Raw genomic sequence first — 14,753 nt, 5'->3', positions numbered from 1 at the left:
CTTCTTCCGGTGCATACCAGATTTCAGTGAGAAGGAATCTCCCCAGCTTTCCTGTTCACCTGCTAAGAAAATAACAAGAAAACAAATTCTATAAACTCTCTACACACTCGAGAGCAGCAGGGAGGAGCGTCTCCCCATTTCAGATGCGTTTTGACTTTCAATGGTAAATAATGCAAAACATGTTCTGCTTGTTCCCGATCGCAAGAGTTTAGCTTGAAATGCATCTGCTATAGGGACTGACCCCTCCCCTACATGTAGTTGCAGGGAGCTTCCTTTTGCAAAAATAATGTGCCAAACTGTTAAAAAATGCTAAATATTTTACATAATTTACAAATGTATCTTTGTTTACATGCTTTTGCTAAATGTAATATGACTAATTGTACAATGAATTTAGGAAAATTATCTGCATCATCATAAAGCCATTCAAGTGGAAAGCATATATACAAACTGCAGTGACAAAAGCTCATTGGATAGGATTTTGATGTTCCACTGTTCCAGTTAGATTAATAATGCCCAACCCTGCTGGACCATACGGGGGTGTCCTTACACTATGAATAGGACATGCAGCACATAGGACACACAGCACATAATACTAACCACTGGACAAAAAGCAGCAAAACTCAAAGGGGAGATTTATTAACAGCTTTGTAAGAATGAAGCATCCAGGCTATAAACCCGGATGCAAACGATGCACCAAGATCTTGCACCTCGAAACAAAGCAAGTTGTTAGATGCACCAAATTTATTCAAGAGAACCTGCAAAGGATATTTGGGTCACTAAACCAACTACAAAGGAAATCTAACATGTGCTTTTATGCATTGTGAACCAAACATGCCTCGAGAATGCTGTAGCTACACTGATGCAGAAACATATCTTGTTTAATCCATAAACTGAATGGTTTTGCTGAAAAAAAACATTTATAAAATTATGATAATGAAGTACTTATCCTAATTATACACTCCTGTAGCGTGCATAAGGCTGCCTCATACCGCTCCCCATAAACCTTCCCAGAGCCTGTGACGTCATCCAGCTTTCCCAGTATCCTGCAGATCATTATGCTGCAATGTCATTCAGAAACTTTGGGAAAGCTGGGCGCAGGCTGGCTACCGTACATAAAAAGGTTACTTCCACATACACAGAGATGCCTGCACTATCTAGGCAAGACTAATCAACCTGAGCTGGATGACTCATATACCGCAGCTGGGGGATGATGCAGCGATTGATTACTTCTGCCTGTCAGGGACAACACAGTGAGGATGTATTTTAGGCTTATGCTGGGCAAGACAAGGCTGGAGCAGTGCATAATTTGGGTAAGGGAGATCCCAAGGCGGCCACAGGAGCGTCAGAGCCTCATTATCATAATTTTATAATAATTTTTTCAGCAAAACCACTCAGTTCAGGGATTAAAAAAGATATGATTCTGCATCAGTGTAGCTACAGCATTCTCAAGGTATGTTTGGTTCATAATACATCAAATGAAATGGTAGATTTCCTTTAAGGACACCTCAGGCTCAGACATAGAAGATATTGGGCAATCTGGGAAACCAGCGATTTTATATAAACATGTAATCCATTTTTCTTTTAGTAAATCTCCCTCAATGTTTGTATTCTACAAAGCAGATTGGCATCACTCAGTCTTTACCTGGAGCATCTTGTCTGTTCTCCAGCCAAGGGAAGAAACCTAGAAATTAATGGGTCATTTAAATAGGTCACGTCACCCTAGACAAGCGGACCCTACGCTAAAGGACTAGAATCTTGTAAATTTAATTACATCTAGAAACACCCATTTCATGCTAGTCATTGAGACGGAATATAGAATATACGTTATTGATAAACTATGGGGGAGATTTATCAATCTGCCTATCAATCAGTTTGCACTAAAAAACTGTCAGCACCACATTTATAAAGGGTATTAGACACTTTTCTGGCTCTCCTATGACTAGCATGACAAGAGGGGCCCGTAAAAAGGGGCATGACCTTATCTGGTGCACAAGAAGACTGTCTAGTCTAACTGTGCACTGTCTAACCTGAGGACACTTTTTTTTTTATAAATCTGCCACTACGTTTCCAAAGTAATTTAGTTAGCAATTTCATAACAAACTGATAGTGTTTCCCTCTTATTTTTGGAACTTCCAAAGCTCCAAGCTATGAACACTTTTACTTTGTATAAACAAGCAGAAAAAAGTACCTGTTGGTGGGGGTGGCAGGACGTTTGGTGCTCCTGTTGGAGGTGGTGGTAGGACATTTGGTGCTCCTGTTGGAGGTGGTGGTAGGACATTTGGTGTTCCTGTTGGTGGATGTGGCAGGACGTTTGGTGCCCCTGGACCTCCCTCATGAAATCCCATGTCAGGTTGGTAGTTAAAAGGAGTATGGGATGAGGTCATAGTGGGTGGTGTTGGAGGTGGACCCATGGTTGGTCGTGAAGCAGGGTGATAAGCAGATGGGTGTAAAGGTGGATTGGAGGCTTGAGGGTATGAATTAGATAATCCAGGTACATTCATTGGAAAATCAGGAGTAGCTGATGGAAATGTAGCATGGGTCGGCATCGGGGGAGTTTGTTTCAATGGTGGAGGCGGTAAAATTCCTGCAACGGTAAATAAGAATTTGTACAAATATCTAACCATTAAATTCTTCGCTGCATCGTCTTTTACACATGCAACTTTTTCTTTTATATCTGTAGTTTGGTGGTCAATCTCTTGCATAATAAAATGTTTACATGTTTAGGTTCAGTTCACACTACGGTTGTGATTTCTGTTTCTAGCATCCGCCTAGAAAAATAAGAAACTGAAACAGAACGCATCAGTTTTAAATCCCATTGAGATCAATGTAAATCTTTATGTCATCCGTTGTCATCAGTTGTACTGTGATCCGTTATGCTTCAGGTTTTTTTATGGAACAAATGACGAAGCTTGCAGTACTGATTCAAAACGGATGGTGCCAAATTGACCACAATGGATGACATTAAGTTTTTTTTACACTGAAGTCAAATGGGACAGATAGTGTCAGTTTTAAAAAAAAAAAGGCATTTTCACTTTGACTTATGGTGTGCTGCTTTTCTTTTTTTATCTATCATTGAAAGACCTGATGCCCGGTTTTCATTCCTATCATCTTTTGTCTGTTTTTGGATAGTGCTGCTCAAATCTTTCTTGTTGTAAATAGAAACATAGGTAAAAATTAGACATCTATAGATGGCAACTATTATGAGAGATGGATAGACAGTTATAGACGCTATAGATCGATGCAATGAAATTGAAAGTAAAGCATAATTAAAAACGGATTCTTAAAAAAAACGTATACTAAGGCTACATTCACACTACCGTATGGGGGGGCATATATACGGCCGATATACCTCTCCCATAGACGGCAATGGGCGCACGGTGCCCTACGGGAGCGGTACGGTGCAGCACACGTGCAGCACCGTACCCCGGAAAAAGATAGGAAATGTCCTATCTTTCTCCGTAGTATGGCGCTGTGCGCCATAACTTCCTATGAAGAGGAGCGGGGGTGAGCTGCGCTAACCTCCTCCTCCTCTCCCCATGGACTGCCGTTGCCCTCTACGGTACGGTACGGGCGGGCAACGGCAGTGTTAATATAGCCTAACTGAAAGACAAGAGTCCTTTTATTTAGCCAGGAAACGTTAGGCTATCAGTTAAATAAACACTATGTCATCAGTTATTGTCAGTTTATTTACCTTTATTTATCATCCTTTTTTTTTTTTAGAAAACGGATATGCCAACGGTAGTGTGAACTTAGTTATATACATATTTTAGATGCAGTTGTTTAGCCTTCTGTGTCCAGTGTATACCTGGTATATATATTAAGGATTACAATAAAGTCCTTCAAGATTGTGACTCAGCATCACACAGACTATAAAGGAGCATCACATAAACTATAAAGGAGTTGTCTGGGTTTAGCTCTCCTGTTTAGCTCTGGCATGGCGTGTCACCACTGGGATCTATGCGCATACTTACATCTCACATCTGCTGCAGCAGGAGTTGCAGGCTATAGCAAATACACCACGGACTCTGTATACAAACGTAGTAGCAGTGCCGCAGCTGAACAGGAGGAGAGGGTAGCATGAGCTTTTTATTAATTTTATACCCCGAGCCATATATCAAATCCTAAATTACCCCTTTAAATGCTTTATTCAGATGGCCTAAGGACCCACTGGCCTGGCCTGACCCCTCCTGGCTTCACTGATATGCCTAGAGACAAGAACACAATCATCAACTACCACCCAGATTTGGGTGAGGGCGACTCTTCTTGGTCCTCATGACTTCTTAAAGGTCATTTAAATTCAGCATTCAAAGATCATTTTCTGCTTAAAGAAGACTCTCCCAGAGTAAAGAAGGACACCATTGTGATCCTGACAACGTGCACGGTAATAGATCGGCTGTTACATTTTAGATTTGTCCTTTGCTGTAAATTTTAGATCTTGCTGCAAATCTTCCTGGGAGTCAAATTGAGTAGTGCAGCAAAATTCTTTTGCTAATACACTTGTCAACAGCCTGAAAGTCACAGGCCAGGAGAAACTTATTTCCCCATTGCTATTATATCTGCAGCCCCTTGTAAAGAGAAGGCCACAAAGAGCCAACACAGGGGAATTGTACTCGAACAAAACAGCCTGGAGGACCTGCAGAAATCTCCCACAGCCACTGGAGTGTTTGGCAACAGTTGGCGGATTAAGCACTTGAGATGTGACCGCTTCCCCGCCCACCTGCCACCGCTCTTTCAACGATCTAAATGGATTGCAGACAAAGAGTGACAGACTTCATGCAGAAGTCTAGAATCACACTGATATTACCAAGCGTCTACTCCGAGCGAGTAAAAGCAATTATGTGCGTATTAAACCAGAAAGGAGCGCAGCTTGCCTCAGCGCAGAAGTTTAAAGGATTAAAAACTACATTCTCTTAAATCAGACTTTAATACAACTTTAAAAATATTCTTTCGGCGTTACATTGCACATAATGGAAGGGGCACCTGCGAATACAAGTTGCCGGCTAATCTTTATGAACAAAAAGCTGAAACAAACCTTTCCACAAGAAGTGTGTGCCAGAACGCTGCACCTGGAGAACAAGCTCTCTAATGCTATTTAAAATAAAGGTTTACATTGTAGTATGTAGAGTCGTCATGGAAATGCATTGTTTTAGACTAGACTAGAATTACAGCCTAAGGCTGCATTCACACAGCCATTGCCTTTGCACGGCGGGCATACAGCAGCGTGCGGGGAGAGGAGGAAGAGGTGAGCGCTATTCTGTATAGGGATACATGGCGCCGTATGCCGTGAAAAGATAGGGCATGTCCTATCTTTACATGGTGTACGGAGCAGTACGGTGGAGCATGTGTGCTGCACCGTACCGCTCCCGTAGGGCGCCGTGCGCCCATTGCCATCTATGGGGGACATAAATCAGCCATATATCTGTCCCCCATGCTTCCATCAGGTGGGGTATGAAATGTTCTTTACGTCACATGTCATCCGTTTACCTATAAAATATATCCGCCAAAGTCAGGCAAATATGACTCTTCTTACCTAATTTTCACATGAGATGAGTCACATTTAGGGGTTACATTTGTGGAGTGTCACTTCAGAAGCCCATACTTTTGTTCTACAGTACCTAGAAACATTTTGGTTCATATTCTTAGCTTTTAGATCACATCAGGCTTATGGCTTTGTGGTCTACAGAACCAGAGATACAGACAGCTAAAGACCTAATTGCAAATGCGATCTGCAGATAAAGAGTCAGTTATCCTGGATCCTGTTATTTAACCGTCTATATGTCTCACAGAACCACAGGCCACAGATGAGATTCTTAACTTTAATATGTCACAAAAATCATGTTTCTATGTACTACAGAACAGAAGAAAGGACCTTCTAAAGTGACCCCCGCCGACTACTAAAACAGACTCATATGTGAAAATGAGATGAAAACAGTCATATTTACCTGACACTGGAGGAGTTTATTTATAGGTAAACCTTTGAGATTTGACATGAAAAGAGGGAATTCTAGAAATGACATTTCATACTCTACCTGAAGGTGCTAGTAGTTTAGTGGAGTAAAATCTAGTGGCAGGGCCCCTTTAAGTAGTGAAAAATGAATGGCTGGTTGCTTTGTCAATGGTGTCCAACAAAAATATATAGCACTGCAGCACAAAATAAAATATCAGCACTGCAGCACAGCAACATATGTAAAGGGTTATTCTGCGCTTTATTTATTGATCACCAATCGTTAGAATAGGTATCAAGAGCAGACCAGAAGGGAATTGACAGCCGACAATCCTGCTGATCAGCTGTCTGAAGAGACTGGAGCATTAGAGAAGAGCTTCAGTGTCTTCATTGTTCTCCAAACACGGGGCTGTAGATAGCACAGCTGATTGGTGGGGTCAGACCCCCTTATGTCATATTCACACTATGTGCTTAAATATTGTTTACAACAGATTTAGCGCACTGTTAATGTGATGTGAAGTCAATGTTCAGGGCGTGTTCACACGTGGCATTTACATTTGGTTTATAACAATTCAACAGCTGTGAGGAGGGGATTTGTTTAATTGCACTATGTTAACAACGCCATGTTAACAATTGGCATTTACATTGTGTTAAGGTAAACGTAAAGGTTAACGAAAGGCAATTAGGCCAATCTCCCCTCCAAAGTTAATGAATTGCGTTTCAAAACACCATCTAAACACCACGTGTGACCACTGCCTAAAGCAATGTGAACGTGGCCTTATGAAATATTATATCACATATTATATGTTGCAGCTAATAGCAAGTTTTGTAAGGTCGCATTAAGAAAAAAGTGCATCCTTACATTGAGAAGAACATAGGAAATAAAACATGCTATAAACTGCAGCTAATAGTAAGTTTTCTATGTTCTTTGGAATGTAAGGATGCACTTTTTTATTGTAAATACAAAGGAAAGCAGGTTTTGGTAGAAAAATTGTTATAAAAATGCCTCTACTTTCCTAAAACCTCATAAACATATGGGGTATTTATCAGAGCTGCTATGCCAGAAATTTGGTGTAAAAGCCCTGAAATAATCGCAATTGATAGTGAATTGTCAGCAATTGCAATTATTCTCCCCTTTACTCTATCTCCATGCCAAGAGTGCGTGCAGAGATGTGAACGGGTCAGTGGGTCAGCATGCAGTGTTTCTGTCCCGAGCCTGCACACTCCCTGCAGCAGGAGAACTTTTACAAGTGGAAGTTTGGATTCTGCGCATATTTCCACAAATGAATGCTACGCAGCCCAACCCGCAGATACATCAAGAGACAAAGGACTCTTGATGTATCTGGCGCCAGCAGAAGAGCGGGGATATCATCATATGTCAGTGCTTTCTTTAAAAGTTAAGATAAATCAGTAAGAAAGAGAGGTCTGAAGTACAAGGAAGCTTTGCTATAACTGAGCTCCTGCAGTACATACATGAGACAGAGTCTTATAGATAGGTTCATATTATTGGACTGACCTGGCACTGCTGGTTGGGGCTGTGACCCTGGGTAAGGCTGCCAGACTCCATACCTGGGATACAGATTAGATGAGGGACCAGAAGACGGTTGGAATGGGATGGAAGGAGGGGGTGGTGGCACTGTAGCAGGCAATGGCTGAGGTATGAATTGTGAAGGCACTGGAGGCGGAAATACAGTGCTAATTGGAGACCGGGATAATGCCTACAAAATTTTAAAAAAATATAAATAGTCATTGCTACTTAAAAACAAAAGTCTAACATATCTAAAAAAAATAAAATAAGAGTACTTTCTATATTTTAGGAATTCTATAAAAATAGTATTGGGAGATCAAGAAAACAGAGTGGAGTTATACAGTAGAATGTTTAAAGGCTATGCATACATTCAAAGGCATTATTAGGATCTATTATGGGCTGCACCTTGTTAGCATTTATTATTTTGTTTGGTTTCTCTTTAGTAAATGCTTCTTCTCATACTCAGCAGAGGCTCAGTGTTTAACTTTTACCTGTGTTCTCCTAAGTAGTAAGAAACTTTTAAAGGACATCTACCACCAGGATGAAGGGTTGTAAACCAAGCTACCCGACACACTGGTGTGTGCCCCCTGTAGCAGAATTTGGACTTCTTTTAGCTTTCTATGCCCTGGTTTTTGAGAAAAAAAGGCTTTAAAAATTTTGCAAATGAGCATTAACACCTATGGAGCCTGGAGCTCTCAGACTCATTTGCATAATTTTGAAAAGCCTTTTTTGTAAAAACCAGGGCATAAGCAGCTTAAATAAGAGCAGATCCTGCTAGAGGGGTAACCAGCATGCAAGTGTCTTGTTTTACAATCCTTCATCCTGGTGGTATATGTCCTTTATGCTGATTTTTAGTAACTGGTAAACTCACTTGCACATCAGATGGAAGTTCATTGTTTCAAACTATTTCTAGCTCCAAATGTACTCTATGGGAGCTAAACCACAGGCCACTGTGCAGTGAACAGAGCCATCTACTTTCAGCTTAGCAAAATGTGCTGTGTAGATAGCAGCTAAATCTCAGACCCCCACTGATCAGATATTAAGGGCAATGCCAAATAAAAATCCTGGACAAAACCTTTTATTTGTGTTATTAGAAACCTTTAGAAATGCACAGTTCGGTCACATTGACATTGCAGTATTGGGACATATCTAGAATGTACAACAGTAAAATGCCTAGCGTATACACCGCATACTGCAGTTAACAGAGGATAAAAAGTGTAGTAGACGTTTCATCCTGCCCAATGTAGTAAAAAAGGTATATTCAGGGGAAGCCATTAGGGTGAAGACACACGTTTTTAGGCCGAAAACCGCCACGTGTGTCTTCACCCTTAGGCTGGTACCACACGCACCGCTTTGTCTGCGTTTGAAAACGCAAATGCAGACAAAGACGCGCCTACCGGGGCAGGCCGCGGCCCGATCGCATTGGCGGCTCTATGAAAACGCCTGCGATCGAGAGCAAGCCGCCAGTGTATTGGTTAATTTAATGCAAAACACCAGCTGCTTGTTCTCAATCGCCAGCGTTTCAATAGTAGGGCCGATGGGATCAGGCTGCGTTTTCAAACGCAGACAAAGCGGTGCGTGTGGTACCGGCCTTAGAGGTTATGGAGACAGACCCCACCTATGTTGAAGATACACTCTGTGTGTTCCCATATTAAAAGGGTTGTCCACTTTCAGCAAATAATTGATATGGTTTGTGTAAGGAAAAGTTAAAGGGAACCCGTCACCACTATTTTCACAAATACAGCTAGTGACAGGTTCCTATAGAGCTCTAATAACTATCTGACACCCTGCTTGTAGCTAAAAATTATGCCCCTGAGATTCCCATATATTCAACTTTATAGTTTTATCTGGTAACTAAGCATGGCTACATGTAGTCCAGGTGGGCGTGGCCTCCTCGGGCTGAATCCAGCAGCTCCTCCCCATCCCTATCTCTGTATGCTGCTATAATGTCATGTGACCAGGGTGACATCATCGCAGGTCCTATAGCTTTTGTAGCATTAGGAGCTGTACACTAAGCATATATGTCATGAAATCACAGCATATTTTATCACACGAAATCACAGCAGCCTGCATGGAGAGGAGTAGAAGTCCATGGAGGCTGCTGTGATGGTTTTATGTGGTCAGATATGTACATGGGGTATAGTTTTCATATTAAGTAGCTCAAGGACCTTTGATGATGTCACCCTGGTCACATGACATTAGGCCACGCCCCCGTGGACTAGCTCCAAAGCTGCATAGATACCAGGCAAGATTATAACTCTGATTTTATGGGGATCTGAGGGGAACAATTTTTAGCTAAAAGCAGGGTGTCAGATAGTTACTAGAGCTCTATAGGAACCTGCCACTACCTGTATTTGTGAAAATAGTGGTGACGGGTTCCCTTTAATACATTTTCCAATAAACTTTCTGTATTCATTCCTTACATTTTTCTAGATCTCTGCTTGCTGTTCTGCTATAGAAAACTTCTATGTTTACTTCCATTGGATAGAAATCTGTCCATGGCCACACAGGTGCGTTAGTATCATAGAGAGTAATCAGAGATGTGTGATAAAACGAGCCGTGCACCTGTGTGACCATGGTCAGCTTTCTATCCACTGGAAGTAACAGAGAAGCTTCCTATAGAATGACAGCAAGCAGAGATCCAGAAAACCATGAGAAATTAATACAGAAAGTATATTGGAAAGTGGACAAACCCTTTAAGTCACTAGGGAGACACAGTGTACATTGCCAGCAGCAAATAACTGCCTTGTGCCAAGATTTGCTCTGCACGTTGCTTTTAGGCAGAGGGGCCTATACAGGGGGATATGGTGCAGCCCATTGTTCTAAGTATATGCAGGCAGTCCATAACATAACATAATGCTGAGGTTTAATCTCCTATCCACAGGTTGGTGAGGGTCTCAGTTATCACGAGAACAGGGCATTCATTGTACCCCCAACGCACCTGAGATGATGAGATGGAACATACGTGACTGGCTGCTCCATTCATCTCTATGGAGCTGACGTAGATAGCTGAGCACCGCACTTATCTAATCTCCATCAGCTCCACAGAGAAGTTCGGAGCAGCCGGCACGTGTACGACTAGCTATCATGGGTGCAACTCATCCCCATTCTCGTAATCAACAGGGGTCTCATCACTGAGACCACCGGATCAGCAAGTTCGCCCCTATCCTGTGTAAAGGGCATAACTTGCTATTACCGGAGAACCCCTTTAATATTGAATTTATATGTAGTAAAGTATTTAGAGTTATAATTGTATATTGCTTTCTATTTTAACCCCAAATATCACAGTGCTTTTTTTTGTGTCTTCACCAGGATCTATTTGGGATGAAATTCTACAATATATAACACATATCCTAAGGTTGGTAAAGCATTACATGGCATAGTGCTGCCCCCTACTGCTGTAAACTTGGAAGTACAATTCTTTTGTCAAGCTAGAATCAATTGTTTTCACAATTGAACATGTGAGATATAGGAACTTAGCTCGGATCCAACAGACCTGTTTGCTTCCTTCTTGATATAAGAAGCCTTCTGATGCTTTGCTTGGTTTTGCTGTAGGTTTTGGATAACTACTGGATGTATTCGGGTTGTTTCGCTGCCCATCTGTAGCCTGTCCCTGAGCATGTAAAAGACGATCTCGTAGTTCACGGACTGAACTCTAAAATTATAAAAAAGAAATAATGCTGTTACAGTCCGTCTTAAAACACTTTGAGAATCAAATCAAACATTCAGTTTAGAAAGATCTTATCATAGGGATGGTTTAAAATGTATATAATATGCATCCAAAATCATTTGTGTGCAGGTCTGATGACACAACCTGAAAAAAAATAATAGGGATCCAGAAGCACTGTAAAATATAAGCAATTTTTACCATCCAAATATATCTATGTTTTTGGCATGTAGATGTCCATCAAAAGTCTATGGGTATTTGGGTGTATCTCTCAGGGGCAATTCACCATGGATACAGTGAACATAGTTGGATCATAGCCTTTGACTAAAGCGAGTTGCATATTTAAGAAAAAGAGGCTGCAGTGTACCAAATAAGGGCTCATCCACATTGATATATTTATTAGAGCTCTTGCAAGCAGGGCCCTCATTCCTATTGTTACCTTATGACTATGTTTTAATCAGTAATGTCTTATGTTATTTGTATATGTCCCCCATGTGTGATAGAGTGCGGCGGATTATGGTGGCGCTATATAACTTTTATTCTTATTATTAACCAGTGATTACAGGGCCCTTCCGTACATCTGAATGCCTTAAATTTAAAATATTGCAATGTTACGCATGGCACAACTTCCAGGGCAAAATAACTCTAAAATATGTTGCTTAGAAAACACCATTGTCTGTAGCGCCACAATTCACAAGTGTTCGAGGTACATAAAGTCCCCATTTAGCATATAAGGATGGATTCCGGTGGCCATTTTGGGACTTTATCACTGGCTGTGATAAAAACTATAAACTGTGGCACCCAGAAACACAGTTCTGTTGTCATGTTAAAGTGGGGAATCTCCTCTTAATAACACCATGCCACAAACCTGCAGTGCAAGAGGTACTGAGTTTTCATGGCTTAGTATGACTATAAAGTGGTCATACTAATATTGATCGGGTTGAATAAACTTTCCTGGCTATTTTCCTACCGGTTATATAAACGTCTTTTTGTGCAAATGATCTCCATGATTTTGTATATATGTGAATACATGTTATGTATCCAGTCACACACACACACATATATATATATATATATATATATATATATATATATATATATATATATATATACATACAATATATATGTATACATTGCAGCGTCAGATGAAGGCAGTCTTGCTGAAACGTCAAAAAAAGACAAACTACCAAAAAAAACCTCCTCTTGTGCCCAGTCTTCACTTTTTTTTTGTTTCAAAGATGGAAAAGCAAAATAGAACTGCAAAAATCAACCTGGACATTCAGGTACCAATAACCATTGGCCATGAAAAAGTTATAGGAGGAATCTATATCCATCCATATATCTATCTATGTACACATGATCTACCAATGTGGTTATATAGTGCATTCACATACCTCCTCAGAGTCTCTAGGTAAATAGCTCATGGCAGCAGTTAGGTTCCCCTGAGATGCCAGGAGACTGGCATATTGTGCTACCTTCTCTGCCAACACAGGCCCTTGTGGTGGAGGTAGTGACCCTCGCAGAACCTCAATGGATTTCCTTAACACCATGGCTTTCTCCACTAGATCCTAGAAAAACAAAGAGCACTCACATGATACTTGAATGGTCATATTATTATACTATAATATCAACTATTATAATAATTATACTGAGAGGCCTAGGAAGACAGGATTTTGTGCATTACATACATTTAATGATCTCCATAGCACTAGTAGAAAACAGCCTGCTTAAATTATGTACATTTTTTCAATATTCCGCTGCATTCAGACGAATGTGTGCCCCCTGTACCGTAGCACATCGGCAACCAGGAGAGGAGCTGCTCACATGTCCTATCTTTTCCCCGGCTACGGAACACGTGCGTCACCGCTCCGTACTGTGCTGTGCAACCATTGCCGGCCTACGGGGGACGTATATACGTAGGCCGTATATACGCCCCCCAACGGCTGTGTGAATGCAGACTTAAAACGATTCTCCTGGTAAATTGTATATCCATAAATACAGAAGTCACAAACCTGCAATGCAAGAGGTGTTGAGGTTTCATGGCTTCGGGCCCAGCATTCTGTTAGCCTGTCCACGTTACCCGAGGATATGTAGCACAAGCAAGCTTGAGAGGATAACTTTCCTTCTCCTTCTGACTCCAGGCGGTTTCCAAGAGCATCTGAAAAAAAAAATATTCATATGGTTCATGGTTGCAGCAGAAATTCCCATTCCCTTAACAGGAATCACAGGGAGCAGGAGCTCCAATGTTAATAAAGCCCTATGCTTTATTTATTAAGGTGGTGGGATCCCCACCACCTTGCTGTAAGAGTTGGTGGGGATCCCAGTAGTCGGGCCCCCACCGATCATACTCTTATCACTGATCATTTTTACATTTATAACAACTCGTTGCTGCGTTTTAATATATATCTTTGACAAAATCCCTAGTACAAAGGTACAAATACCTACCACAGAGCTCAGCGTACTCCTCTGGTTTGGAATAAGTCAGCAGTAGAGCTAATGCTTCTTTCCAGCTCTGCAGGTTACAATTGAGAACTACATCCCTCCACTTGTGCTGGACCACGGAAGAGAGAAGCTGTAGGCAGACAGGACAACAGTAAGGTTGCATCCAACCCATAACAGTTTTATTTACTCTCATAGCTGCCACTTCTACATAAGCTGAAGTACAAGTATATATTGACTGAACGGTAGCAGCTGATATTTGTAATGAGCAAATGTCTTCAGGCTTTATGGCATGTGAGAAGGCAAGTCAACACTTAAAATTCACTTGAGTAACATTAACCTCTTTAGTAAAGCGATATTGTCTACTTACAGAAGTGATTTTATTTTTCTGGCGGGCAAAGTACCATTGTTGTGTCTCTCTCAGCAAGTCTTCTCCTCCAGCATTAGCCAATATAATGGCATCAGCATAGCGACCGTCCTTCAAGCATAAGTCCACAGCTGCCTCGAAGTTTCCCAATAACAGCGCCTGGCTTATCAATCCATCGATGTCTAAAACAATAGTAAAGAAATGTATGAAATCGTTTATGGTGGCCGTGCATTGGGCATGGTACAGTATGTTGCATGATCTATTGTTCATATGTCCCACAGAACGTCTTTCTATGGAGAAGGCTGGGCTGAGGAGCACTAACTCCTCTGCCTCTCCAGCCAAATCTATGCCACGCCCAGAAGAGGCATAGGTCTGTGTGACAGCAGCCTAAGTATATCCCATGCCAGTGTAAAGAGAAGCTGCCATGACTGATGGGTAGGAGAAGGCAAGGACACAACTGCTCATGAATACAGCAGACTCACAGTCATCATTGTGCTATATTACTTCTAGCTATTAGACAAATGCCACAATCTGTTATGCTGCTAAAGATTATTTTATTCCATTCAGTTTATGATATATGCTATGAAATCGATATATCTTGTTAACTGGATACAACTGCAAGAAATAGTCCTTTCAATACGTGACTCTATACCATAAGTTTGTATAGAGTCAGAAGGAATAGCTGAGCTGTAGTAACACTATACTACACTACACAATAGATGGAGCCGCACTGTTATAGCTCCTTAAGGATTCCCGTTGAAGCAGATCCTGTGGCTGCCACAGATGGCAGAAAGTTTACAGTACAAAG

At 41.3% G+C, this 14,753-nt stretch overlaps 1 protein-coding gene across 4 annotated transcripts in view; it reads right to left on the bottom strand.

The window, feature by feature from the left end:
* Positions 1–14,753, bottom strand: part of SEC31B (SEC31 homolog B, COPII coat complex component) — a 53,754-nt gene that overhangs the window by 15,422 nt on the left and 23,579 nt on the right. Inside the window, exons 15-23 of one of the 4 annotated variants that reach the window (XM_072130494.1) lie at positions 13,949–14,127; positions 13,585–13,711; positions 13,152–13,297; positions 12,534–12,707; positions 10,969–11,127; positions 7,461–7,662; positions 2,189–2,584; positions 1,643–1,681; positions 1–59 (exon numbers count right to left, since the gene is read on the bottom strand). In XM_072130494.1, the coding sequence (XP_071986595.1) occupies positions 1–59; positions 1,643–1,681; positions 2,189–2,584; positions 7,461–7,662; positions 10,969–11,127; positions 12,534–12,707; positions 13,152–13,297; positions 13,585–13,711; positions 13,949–14,127 (1,481 nt within the window). Of the gene's footprint in view, positions 63–1,642; positions 1,682–2,188; positions 2,585–7,460; positions 7,663–10,968; positions 11,128–12,533; positions 12,708–13,151; positions 13,298–13,584; positions 13,712–13,948; positions 14,128–14,753 lie in introns of all 4 variants that reach the window. The other 3 variants (XM_072130493.1, XM_072130495.1, XM_072130496.1) reach the window with 3 other exon arrangements.

The sequence above is a fragment of the Engystomops pustulosus genome, chromosome 11, assembly GCF_040894005.1.
Source record: "Engystomops pustulosus chromosome 11, aEngPut4.maternal, whole genome shotgun sequence".
Classification (NCBI taxonomy): Eukaryota; Metazoa; Chordata; class Amphibia; order Anura; family Leptodactylidae; genus Engystomops; species Engystomops pustulosus.
This window is presented reverse-complemented; position numbering and strand designations above follow the sequence as displayed.